Genomic DNA, 14,083 nt, shown 5'->3' with positions numbered 1-14,083 from the left:
GAATGAGGCGGGGGGACGCCCCGCACACCCGCTCGTCACCCGCTTTCACCCGCAGTGGGTTAGCGGGGATCGGGGATTGCCATCTCAACCTGTCGCGTAATATGCACAGACAGAGCTTAAATACCTAGAATACAAGTGTAAATTAAAAATGTATAACACCCCCGACAATTGAAGGTTACAGTAACTAGAAAAGAGCTGATAACTTTCAAACGGCTGAACCGATTTTCTTGTATTATAGCTAAGAACACTCTCGATCAAGCCACCTTTCAAACAAAATACTAAATTAAAATCGGTTCATTAGTTTAGAAGCTACGATGCCACAGACAGATACGTCAAACTTATAACACCCCTCTTTTTGGGTTGGAGGTTAAAAATTGTTATGGATAGAGCTCTCCTATCCTATACTTACCAAATAACTACTTATCGCTATCCCACTTGGACTGCCGAGCTAGAGATCCGACCTCTCGCTCTAATTTGTTATTCGAAGTAGGATAGCGATAAGGTAAGTATTAATTTCAAGTAGTTATTAGGAGTGCTCTATTCATTGTATTACAGAATAAATTCATTGCATCCCAAGGTTATCTGCGTCATCGCATGATGCGTCACTCAAATGCATTCAACAATCCATGCTAAGTCCAAGAGCTGATGCAACATTTGAAGGAGATACTGATACAAGCAAAACGTCATAATTATTACTCCACTTACTACTATAATATCTCATAGGTAGCTAATATTATTGTATGTTACAAAAGCAAACGAGTAAGGCAATTTAATTCAACTGGAAGGTCAACCCAAATTTTCAACTCGGGATTTGAACCTGTGGCTTGCACCGATGGCTGCAGAAGTAATGAAGTTGCGGCCTTTACCGATGCTAGGATACTACATCTTATCGAAAGCTGTATATTTTACATAGCAATATAGATAGCTCCTCTCACAACCTTGAATGGGAAGCTGGAAGAAATCTCTGTTTAGAGATAAGCATTTCCAATGTAACTTAATTTATAATTACTTTATACTTAAGATCACCCGCGTCGGTCTTCTATTCGGAAGGTTGGTGGTTGTATTAAGTATATTATAATATAATATGCGCAATTAAAACAAACTTGCTTTGACGGTGAAGGAAAACATCGTGAAGAAACCTGCATACCTGAGAGTTCTCCATAAAGTTCTCAAAGGTGTGAATTCTGTCAATGTCTACCTACTTGGCGAGCGTGGTGGACAATGGCCAACCCTTGTCATTCTGAGAGGAGACCCGTTCTCAGTAGTGAGCCGGCGTGTATTGATGACGACAAACTGTCCTACTAGCTCGCCGAGTACATAACACAATCATAGTCTCTGTTGCTGTTGCTAAAAATACTCGTATATACAAACTGCGGGGAATTTGAAAATAGGTATAGGCACCAACTACGGGGAATTCCGAGTACAATATCACATTTCTATAGAGTAGCGCATAAATTCTAGAGCGAAAATAATCGACTAAAATAGAAATCGATTATTTAAGTCAGCGATTTTTATAAAAATAATCGAACAATAATTATTATATTAAAAATAACATCGATTATTTTATTTATAAATAATGAGAAACGTTCTTTAAAAGTCTCATAATTTATTAGTGCTGTAATAGTAAAATGTACCTAATAATAATATTATAAGAAGGATAATGCTTTTTATTAAAAAAAATCGAGAGCTCCTTTAGAGCTCCCACGGGACTTTCCAAGACAGCAAAGTACGGGGAATTTCCACCCATAGATTTTATACTTCTATTATACATTCGCACATAATTACCTACTACATACGCTTAGTCTCTACATTGTTAGTGTGACTATGGTCTCTACTCTACAAGCGCTTTATTGAACACGGGTAACTTAAGAAACGCGATTATCTTTGTCATTGGAATTGTGACTGGTGAACGATTCATCTGATTGAAAACTACACCCTACAAAAGTTTCAGAAAAAATAGTCTATAATTTTTGTACCATTTTTAGGGTTCCGTATCTCAAACGGAAAAAGGAATCCTTAAAGGATCACTTTGTTGTCTCTCTGTCTGTTTGTCGTGTCTGTCAAGAAAAGAAATCGAAACCTAAAGGGTACTTACCTACTACCTGTTGAACTACAATCATGGAATTTGGCGGCTAGGTAGGTCTTATAGCACAAGTAAAGTAAAGAAAAATCCAAAAACAGTGAATTTTTAATAACATCACAAAAAATATGAAAGATTTGATTTCTCGACCAAATAATTGATTTATTAAAATCACATAAAAATGGCGCTGCCCGACATTAACTTGGATACTGGTTTGAGATTTCATGTGCGGATGCGATGGCGCGGAACTTTTTCATGTAAGTATGGAAAAAATAATTAAATTGAATTTCTAATTCCGTATTTGGTTTTAGGTCAACGTTCTACACCCAATACCAAAATATCAGGTTTCTAATTCATTTCGTCTTTGAGCTAGAGATCTGTGACACGCAGACAGACAGACAGACAGAGGGGCAGGCAAACGGACAGATAGACACCAGAGTGACATTAATAGGTTTAACACTATGGGTACGGAACCCTAAAAAACCAAACTGGTGAATTAAAAAATAGCAGCCATGCAAATAAATGAATTTAGAAAAATGATATGGTGTTATGTCTTGTAATATGGTACGGAACCCTTTGTATCGCAGTCCGACTTGCGCTTGACTGGTTTCTTTGAAGTCGGAATTCTATTTTATGTCCAATGACAAAATTAATCGCGTTTCTAAAGTTACCCATGCTGGCTGTTACTTTAATAATATTTTGATACATATTACGGGGAATCCCCTACCCATGGATTTTAAATTCATGTTATAGAGTCATACAGACATTCTAGAGCAGTAGAGTTGTTATGCCAAATTAAAAGATATCGATGTTTTTACTAATTCAGTTATTAAAATTTAGGGTTTTTAGGGTTCCGTTTATATTTCTACTCAGTGGGTTCCGTAGCAGTTCCTACCATACCATACGTAGTACCTACCATATTGGACAAAAAAATTAAAATGTGTTCACGAAAAATTTAACTTACTTAATCACATATACTATATGGCGCCGTTGTCATTAACTCGCTTTGTTGCACATAAAAATACTAAAATGTCTTGTACGATGTTACGGAACCCTTCGTATGTGAGTCCAACTCGCACTTGACCCGTTTTTACCCAACTGCGACATTACCAAAAGGAAGGGTTATGATTTTAGCAGTCTATGTATGTATGTATATTGTGTGTATGTATGTTTGTATCCAGATTCTGTGTGACATAGGCTATATTTGATATGAAAAAATTATCCTAACGGATGTTTTTTTTCTTATTGTATCGAGTGGGGTGCCAAATCAAAGAGGAAAAAATTCTGAGCTCAGCAATATAAACAATATAAACAACAACATTAAAATATACCAAGCGGAAGAAAAACAATTTTATTCTAATATTTTAGCGTTTATTATGATTTATGACGATCGCAGTTGGGTTTTAGTTTTCAACTTTATTTTGTTTAATACATACACACATCGGCCCTAATCTTATCTCGCGCGGATGATGCGGACATTATCTATTCTAACACCTTGTATTTGAAAGGAGAAACTGACTGACATGAGCTAGTTACTTTTAAGTTCATAAATAACAGTGCTCTCCATTGCGTCAGAGGTCGATATAATAATCGATTTATGGAAATTATCGATATAATTAGATACCATAAACTACAACCCTAATTGTTGACGATTTTGCAATGTTCCCTTATAAACCCCGGTCGGTTAATGTTACTGCGCACAATTTTACGGGATTTAGTCGTGTGAAGTTAGTAGTTTTAAATTGTTAAAAACATATTTAAAATTTTGGTACTTAAATAGAAAGAGTGGAACGTTATTCCATCATTTTTAAATTGAGAATCGTTTTTGTTCTACATATAGGTACAAACCAGGTGAGCGAGTGTTTTAATTTATTTAATACTTACAAGTAATTAACTATTTACTAAGCCTCAATATTAGATCGTTAAACTGTGCCAATACAATTTTTTTTATACAATATGTAGGACTTACTCATATTATATTATTCAAAATTTCTCTAGACCTTATTTCTCTACTTAAGTACTAGATAGGTTAGGTAATATATTATTATGTACTAGATGATGCCCGTGACTTCGCTCGCGTGGATTTAGGTTTTTTAAAAATCTGTGGGAGGTCTTTGTTTTCCGGGATGGAAAATATCCTATAGCTGTGTTCGAGATGCCAACAACTCTGCACCAAATAGAAGATGCCCACAAATTTATAATTACGTCGATTTAAGTTTTTGAAAATCCCGTGGGAAGTTTTTGATTTTCCGGGACAAAAAGTAGTCTGTCCGTCCACGGGATGAAAGGTGTCTCCGTCATAATCGGATCGCGAAAAGCAGCAGACTGAAATGATATAGGCATAGACAGGCACTCTAGAATTTATATAGCTCATTTTTCAGTATATTAATTATAAGTCCGGTCAAAATAGACATTCAAGGATACAATAATTCGCATAGAGCTAAAAATTGTTACAAATGTTGGGAACACCAAAATAAATGAACTGTGAAAAGTCCCCACGATCCCACATTTTCAAAAAATAATAATATATTCAAGGTCAGAGTTCACAAAAATAGGATTTTTGCAGAAAGTTTTATTATAAAATCGGTCAAACAAAAATTGTAGATCACAAAATTATCCACAAAAATTGTTTTTTTTTTTCTAAGAACCACTATTCTTGAGATATGGTGATTCTAAAAGTTTTTCTTTAAATAATTTAGAATCGTGATATCTCAGAAATGGTGATTCTATGGGAAATAAGTGTAACAAATTTTTTTGTAGATAATTATAATATGATATGATCCACAATTTTTGTTTAACATATTTTATAAAAAAAACTTACCGTTTAGCTAAAAAAATAATTTTTTTTTTGTGAAATTTGACCTTAAATATTTTTTTTTTTTTTTGCAAATTGCATTTTTAAAGGATCCATTTAAATGTTTTTACGAGGTACAGAAATATCTTCCCGGGGATGGGCTATTACGGATACATAAAATTTAAATTCACGCCGCGCTGGCGAAACTGCGGGCTTCATCTACTATATGACGGGACTAGTATAATAATATCATAATACTATACTACAATACAATAATATCCCATAGTGAAAAATCAGCTTCATACTTATTAGGTAGATAGGGATATTTTTTCTAATGTAATTTTTTCGCTATAATACTTATCTAGGTAAGTACATCTAGGTAAGTCGCGCCAGATTTGCTCGATTGGAAATTCTTTCTCAGTAGGTAGCGGATGTTATGTTTACGTTCCTACATGTCGGCGACAATCCCAGAATGTAAAGCCATTATTGAGATTCGTAGATTTCACAACGATAATTGTTTACAGTCTACCCTTCATTGATATCACAATAATACAAGTCTATATTAATAAAAATTTATAACACCCTCGACAAGTGAAGGTTACAGTAATAACTAGAAAAGAGCTGATAACTTTCAAACGGCTGAGCCAATTTTCTTGGATTATAGCTAAGAACTCGATCAAGCCACCTTTCAAACAAAAATAACTAAATTAAAATCGGTTCATTAGTTTAGGAGCTACGATTCTACAGACAGATACACAGATACACACGTCAAACTTATAGCACCCTTCTTCTTGGGTCGGGGGTTAAAAATTAAGTATTCAGAAACATGACGTCTAGTCTTTTACTCTTTTTACAAAAGTTAGCGCGAGGGCTGAGGGGGTGTGCGGCGTGTCCCCCTCCCTCTCCGATTGCCATCTCGACCTGCCGCGTACTATACCTACTCATTTCTAGATAATATAATTTTTACTAAACCGCGATAGCAGAGCGGTTGGAAAAGAAATCGAGAAGTCCGGGGTTCTAATTTAATTTTTGTCTGCCTGTTTATTCGATGTACATTGTACATATGTACATACATACATAGTAAAGTACCTACCTATAACATGATTGTTATCTCTATGTGCGCATCCGATTGGTTGGTAACTTTGTACAGTTGTTGTGGACAATAAGTTTGTGTAACATGTATGTAGGTATCCAATAATTGTTTTAGTAGGTAATTTAGATCTTCTAACTGACTTGTGGCATGATTATTGAGGACCTATAGTATGTTAAGTGAAACGAAATATCTGTAGGGTTAGTACACTTCTAGAATTCGAGACCAACCACATGAAATACTTTAACGTTGAAATTAGAATCGGTGGTACTGAATTTTCTACTTTAGATTAAAGATTTTTAGATCCATTTCACCCTGACGTTGTTGTGTTTTAACGCGCGAATTCTATTTGATGTTGGTGAGATGTAAAAGGTACTCAACTCACTACTTTCATGGTTTTTCAAGAAGGTAAATTGATTTTTTCTTCTTTTCAGGATTAAACATGCGGATAAAAGGCCTTACTCCACTTTTACTAAATGACTTGAAGCCACAGAAACTAAAAAATACAACAGTGGTCATTGACGCACAAAGCGTATTCTTCAGTTTGTACAAGAACGCACATATTCCGTACGTGTTCGGTTGCGAAAGTGACAAATTCGCAAAAATTTTAAAGACCTATCTCGACAAATTTAGAAAAGCTAACCTGAACTGCCACTTTGTCTTCAAAGGAGGACATGCGGATGAGAAAAAGCTCGAACATCATTTTGAAGCTGAGAATCGCCTCCACGGACGAAACTATAATCCTAGCTTAGAACACATGTATGATGACATCGTCAAGCCAATTTTTGCTAAAGATATTTGGTTTCAAACATTGAATGTTATGGGCTTCAAGTATGTCGTCTGTAATGATGACCACATCACGGAGTGTATCAAGCTTGCTCTAAAGCTCAAGTGTCCTCTTATAGGCAATAACATGCAGTACTTTTTCTCACAAGTGGAGTACATACCAGAAATCAACACTACATTGGATGAAAATAAAAACTTACTATGTGGCACGTATACGCTATCCAACTTTCTGAGAACACAAAATCTGACAGAGGAAAAGATTATTTTATTCATAATGTTGGCTGATCAACACATTTTCGAAGAACAGGTTTTCAAGTCTTTCCTTAAATCCAATAAATTGTTGACGCGATACGACAAAATAAACCTTAGAAGCCTAATGACATGGCTCTCAAAAAGAAGTACTACGCAAGTTGAAAAAGAGATTTTTAATGTTCTCTCCAAATCTGATCGAGAGGTATACAAAGAAAAGAAAAGTGATTTGGTGAAGTTGACGCAAGAGAGAAAGAAATCTGATTCAAAAATGACCCTCTATGTGACGGATAAAAATAAAGCTAAATTCACACAATCTGACCCAGACTGGTTCGAAAAAGGAGTATTCTTCGATTACATCGCCATACCTTACGTAAATCTGTACAGGTACAAGGTTGTGAAAGCCTCTAACTTTATAGAAGACTATGAACAAGAAAACTCTATAATGGTTTCGATAGATATCGTGAAATATGCTTTCGATTTGCTGACGAACTTTGAAGGTGGTGAAATTAATGTTGAGCATAAAAAAGATGAGTCCAATTGTGATGACGATCAGACACTAAAATACGGATTGTCTATTCGCAAGCCAGATTATGAAGCGACGTTAAGCGTATTCGAAAACGGCTGGGACAATATAAAAGAACTGAACCTTTTTAAGCATTTTATAACTGAATCATTGCAGACTTTCGACTTCGCTCGTCTGGATGGGGCACCGGCGGACTCCAAGCTCCTTCTCATTGCACTGGTGTATTTCTCGCGAAAGAAACCCGAAGCAAAACTAGAAATATACAGTATATTGTTATCCTACGTTATGTTGGGCGTTGTTTTTGAGAAACTGAACAAAGATGCCACCAATTTTATAGCTAAAAACGTAAGCATTTCCGAAAAACCATTTATGGACTCATTTACTGACAAGGATTCAGTGACTGCAGCAGACTGTGAAGTCGCTGGATCTCTGATGAGTGAGTATTTCAAGTTAAGAGACGATGAGCGATGTAAAATATTCAACAGGGAAGTCTTGCATCCGTTGGTGGAATTCACACGTTGCTTGGAAGAGTTAAATTACCTAAACCAGTTGTGTGGATCGGAGTTCGATCCCACCATTTATAGAAAAACGATCAACGGAACGTTCATCTACAGGATCCTGTATGTGATGAAGGGTCAGGATGGTCTTGAGTTTATCAAGAAAAAGTTAAACCCGGCGCCAACTGTTCTGGCATTTTTAACTGGAATGCTAGGGATTTACGAATCGATTTTGTACGAATACTAATTCAAACTTACGTTTTTAGTTAAGTTCTCTAACTTTCAGCACACAACGAACAGGAGGTTTAGTAAGGTTGCCCAAGTCGACAACGCGGATAGATTTCGAGTATCTAAACACTATAAAGTCAGAGCAAAAAGGATCGAAACTTCTTTTATCGTAAGGTTTGAATTCGTCCATTCATCTACATGTCAAGTGAAAAATCATAAGACAGAAATGTAAAGAAATAATTTAAAACAATCATCCTTACGCCTATTTTACATTGACGTTATAGTGTTTCGATGTTTGAAATCTATCTCTCATGAAGTGCAAACTCGTAATACCTATGGATACAAATTCTAAATCTTCAGAGTGGAACAGACATGGCACGCGATAGAATCTGTCAACTCTGTATGTGTATACCAGGTTTTATAATTTGTTCATGGCCTACTTCACTTATCTCAGGTAGGTAGATACTACGTGGTACTACTCTTCTGTTTTTGTTAATTTAGATTTACTAATTAATTATTATTATATTATATTGTGTTTTGTGGTACTAATAATGTACTAATAGCGTACCTTGTGGAAGGTACCTATTTTGTTTTTGATAAATATAAAGCCAAAGATTGAGAATTAAACTAATTGTTTTATTTAGAGCTATTTAGTAATTACAAAATAATAATAAATCTCTAACTGAGGATTAAAGATGTTTGATTGACGCTTCACGTGATTTTTAGGGTTCGGTACCTCAAAAGGAAAAACGGAACCCTTATAGGATCACTTTGTTGTCTGTCCGTCCGTCCGTCCGTCGTGTCTGTCAAGAAACGTATAGGGTACTTCCCGTTGACCTAGAATTATGAAAGGCAGGTAGGTAGGTCTCATAGCACAAGTACAGGAATAAATCTGAAACCGCTAATTTGTGGTCACATCATTAAAAAAAAATTAAAATGTTTCAAATTTCAAAGTAAGATAACCATACCAAGTGGGGTATCATATGGAAGGGCTTTACCTTTACATTATAAAACAGATTTTTATTAATAAATAAATAAAATGAAATATTTTTATTTCATTTTTTTTTTATGCATAATAGTTTTTGATTTAGCATGAAAAATGTTGGAAAAAATGCCCGAGTACGGAACCCTCAGTGTGCGAGTCTGACTCGCACTTGGCCGGTTTTTCTGTGAAAGTGTAAGGGGTAAATCTTTATTTTAATCATAAAATAAAGATAACACCCGAAGAAGATGTTATGAAAACTATATGACCTCTCCCCGTTAACTTTTTCACCACAATTTTCTTCAAAGTTCTCCTATGATAAAGCTTCAAGTATTTAAATGATAAATGTGAACTAGGGGTAGGGTTCCGTTTAGAAAGTTGAAAACTATTTGCCGAGTTCCGTGCCGACTATCTATTGAAGGTGTAATTAATTCAAGAGTTTTAACTTTGAAGTTTGCAACTATGATATTATATCAATAGAATACAGACTATCATATTTTTATTCCTACTGACACAACAGTTCGTGTTCTCGTAAGCGAGTGATCTGAGGTTTTATTTCTTGTTACGTACGTTAATCAGAAAATAGTGTTTACGTTACTCAGAAAGTCATAAAATAGGTTATTTTTTGACAGGAAATATTTAGATCAATAATTATTCTGCTTTGTAATTATAATATTTCGATACTCAAAATATAGATAGATAACTGTCGAAATGTACAAACTTGTACTAAGTCTTCAGATTTAATGATGTTAGGTATTCGACAGTCAGTCAGTCGCTTGTATTTCGTATTCGAAAGCCAATAATGATAAGTTGTCATACAATTATAATATTGTTTATTTTATTCTATAACAAGTTAGCCCTTGGCTATAATATCACATGTTGTTAAGTGATGATGCAGCCTAAGATGGAAGCAGATGAAAGAAGATATGTAGGTATAGCAGTTTTTACTACACCCATACCCCTTATCGGTTTGTACACTATCGGTGGTAGCTAATCACGGCCGAAGCCTCCCACTAGACCAGACATCATTTTGAAATTTAAAATTCCTGAATTCCCGCCGCCCGGGAATGGGACCTTAGACCTCCCACATACTTAAGACCACAGCGTCCCTGGCATAGTGGTGACATTATGCCAGGGACGCCACCAAAAATTATTTTACATCTGATGTGTATCAATTAATTTTATTATAGTCTGTACTTCATGTAACGTTATGTTGCTACGTTCGAACTAAATGGAGCATATTGATAAGCCTCTAGGTTTACGTTGTCATAAATTTGAAGCTACGAGGCTGCTACGTGTTAACATTAATTGCTACGGGCTACGGCAGCGTTGTCATAACGCTACGATGCCAGTCGGTTTCATTCAATGTGCTTAGTATGAGATAATGGCGTCGATTCTAATGTTTTTCTCAATCTCGAAGTTAATTTAGAGTATCTGCATATTTTTCTTTTTAATATTGCTGAAAAAGGACTCATAATTAATTGTATATTTAAAAAGAATAAATTAATTAACTAAATAAATTATTAACCAAATTTCTGCCTACTCTGCAAATTACTAACAATAGGCTCGGCTCACCTCTGGCACTTAAAGTCACGAGGTTTGACTTGTCTAAATTTTCTCTGTCCTATTCTTATTCCATTAGTAAGAAAAAGATGCAAATACTCCAAAATTTAGTTTCGCTCAACCGAATCAGTAACGATATGATATCACACCAAGGTTGATAGAATTCAAGCGTAAAATGGACCTTTACTATGTTGGTTTAAAGCTCAAGTTCGTCCATGCGTATACAGTCAGCACTCTACCCGGAAACGTTTCGAAATTAAAATCGGTAGTAGGTACTTACTGAATAGATAATTAATTTAAATCAAGGAGGTTCCAATCTATTTAACTCTGACGTTATTGTATTTCGAGTTTTGGCTCTCGTTTTATCTTTTAATTTCGTATTCGACTATCGTATTAACTTTGGGTAGGATGTAAAATCTCATACTAAGCACACTGTTCTGCAACAATATTGCTAGTATCGAAATACATTTATCGATAAATTATCAACACTATTTTATCGACTCATGTAATGCGCAAATTAAAATATGACCTGCTACAGCTTATAATACAGGATAAGATAAAAGGCAAACGAAGACCTGGCCGTAGACGAACACCTAGGCTTAAGAACCTTCGCCAGAGGTTCAACATGGATACAAGGTCACTGTTTAGAGCAGCGATGAACAAAATCCAGTTAGCCTTCTGCCAATCTCTGATAGGAGATGGGACTAGAAGAAGAAAGAGAAAACTAGCTGTATGTCCATAGAGTTAAAGCCATGATAGCCTAGTGATTAAGACGTCTGCTTCCTATTCGGAAGGTCGGCGGTTCGATCCCGAGCACGCACCCCTAACTTTTCGGAGTTATGTGCGCAATTTAAGCAATCAAATATAACTTGCTTTAACAGTGAAGGAAAACTTAAGGAAACCTGCATACCTGAGAATTCTCCATAATGTTCTTAAAGAAGTGTCATGTCACCCACTTGGCCAATGTGGCAGACTATGGCCTAAGCCCTTCTCCAGGAGAGGTGATCCATGTCCAGTAGTGAGCCAGCGATGAACAACAAGACAATGGAATGGATGGAAGACGAGCGTCACAACGGAGCGACGACGGATTTGACCAAGTTAATTTTTATTCCGAAAAATCTAGAATTCATCCATTGGGGGGGGGGGGGGGGGGCTGTAGATCATCTGCCGACAGTTCCTGCTGATGTCCATGCCCCCGAAGAAGGACCCTGGATGGGTTCGAAACTAGTCAGGCTTACAACGACTAAATACGTGAGTATAGCCGTAACAATCTATACCTACTTGATAATGGAATCACTCACGATAATTTAAACGTCAAAATTCCCACGGGATTTGTGAATACCTAAGTCCACGCGGGTGAAGTCGCGGGCATCGCGTAAGTTGTCAAAAAGACTTGGCTCTAATCCACTCCGTAGGTGTGCGGTGCCCCTAAGTTTGCATGATCTCGCACAATAACAGTAGACAGTAAACGGAATAATGAAACGAGAAGTTAAAACTAACAAGTTCTGTAATTGTGTACTTGGATGTATAAAAAGTAATTGTGTGATTGTGAACATTTGCTATGCGCAATGCAATTCGGCTGTAATGTCGCAATCGCGTGGACTGTAACGCCGGAATTTCACTAGAACACGACCCGTAAGCGTTGGATGAACCGCAACAGCTGCTAAAATTTAAAAAAAAATCAAAATTTTACGTACCTACCCATACTTAATATTATAAATACGAAAGTGTGTCTGTCTGTCTGTCTGCTACCTTTTCACGGCCCAACAGTTTAACCGATTCTGACGAAATTTGGTACAGAGTTAGCTTATATCCCAGGGACGGACATAGGTTTATCCCGGAAAATCAAAGAGTTCCCACGGGAACCTAAATCGACGTGGACGAAGTCGCGGGCGTCAGCTAGTATAGAATAAACCAATGTGAAGGGAGCTCGGTAGCTATCATTCAGTGTTAGACAGTGACCGAATCGCCGGACTTAATAACTTTGATTTTATCTGTATTTAACTTCCAAAATAGAGTGCGCAAAATATTAATTTATCCCATCCATATCTCCCTCAAGTTTACAGACTAATTCAACTTTGTGATTGGCTGTCCAAACATCATTAAAAGTTGTAAGTATGTTTATTCATTTTTCTGATAGAGACTTTTGCCAATTTACGGACTATTTGCAGTATTTGATAAGTATGTAGAGAAAACAGATTCACTAAAACATCACACTCACACTAATATTATAAGTCACGAAACTAAACACGAAAGTCTGTGTGTTTGTACGTGTGTATGTTTGTTACTCTTTCACGCAAAAACTATTGGACGGATTTGGCTAAAATTTAGAATGGCGGTAGATTATACCATGGATTAACACATAGGCTACTTTTTATTCCGGCAGGAACAAAGAGTTCCCACGGGATTTTTAAAAACCTATATCCACGCGAATGAAGTCGCGGGTGTCAGCTAGTAATTCATAGAAATGAGTAGTTCCGTTTTTCCTTTTGAGGTACGGAACCCCAAAAATAAAATGGGAATGTTATAGGGAAATCAATATGCAAAATCTCAAGATTCTAGAGCCAATGAATGTTTTGGGCTATATACCTTAGTAGGTATAGACTTTATTTGGCTCTGTAAACAGACCAAATGGTGGACCACAGAGTAAAGACTGCCCATTTAATCAGGACGGCCTTGCTGTTGATTATTGACCTACACGAGGGAAGCCACTGATTGCGTACGACCACAGGTTATATAGGTATACTTTATCTACGCTGATGCCACGTTTGTGACAGCTACGTCATCATCGTCACTATCCCAGCTCATCGCCATCTATCATCTACGGTCTTAGGCCATAGTCGCCAAGCTGGCCCAGTGCGAATTGACATTCTTGACACACCTTTGACAACATGGAGAACTCCCAGCATGCAGGTGTCTTCAGGATGTTTTCCTTCACGCTATGCCTAGCGTTCTGTTTACAACTTGTATAATGTTATCGGTAAGGGCGTAGTAAGTGAAAGACTTTCAATGTCGATGGCGTAGCTGTAGACAGGGCCGGTCCTAGGGCAGTGCAAGCGGTGCGACCGCATCGGGCGCCTTCAAGGGGGGGGGGGGGGGGGCACACGCACGAACAAAATTGCAGGGGAGCGGGCCGCGGGGTGAACTTTCGGCCGTCACTTGTTTCACTAGGCAGGCATTGTCTATTGAATTAAACGCACTTTTGACAGCAGAATAATCAGAAGCCACTGTTTTTTCTGGTGGAAGATAAAGCAACAGCTTAAACTTTTTTTTTATTTAGCGGGGCGC

General features: G+C 36.8%; 1 protein-coding gene across 1 annotated transcript; it reads left to right on the top strand.

The window, feature by feature from the left end:
* Positions 1-3,762: 3,762 nt before the first annotated feature.
* On the top strand, positions 3,763-8,877 carry LOC123870716. Its single transcript, XM_045914097.1, has 2 exons — positions 3,763-3,931; positions 6,399-8,877. Exon 2 carries the CDS (start codon positions 6,407-6,409, stop codon positions 8,267-8,269), a length of 1,863 nt encoding a protein of 620 aa, XP_045770053.1. The 5' UTR covers positions 3,763-3,931; positions 6,399-6,406; the 3' UTR covers positions 8,270-8,877.
* The last annotated feature ends 5,206 nt before the right edge of the window (positions 8,878-14,083 follow it).

Source organism: Maniola jurtina, chromosome 2 (genome assembly GCF_905333055.1).
Source record: "Maniola jurtina chromosome 2, ilManJurt1.1, whole genome shotgun sequence".
In the NCBI taxonomy this organism is placed as follows: domain Eukaryota; kingdom Metazoa; phylum Arthropoda; class Insecta; order Lepidoptera; family Nymphalidae; genus Maniola; species Maniola jurtina.
The sequence above is the reverse complement of the archived record's forward strand: the minus strand, read 5'-3'. Positions and strand labels throughout refer to the sequence as shown.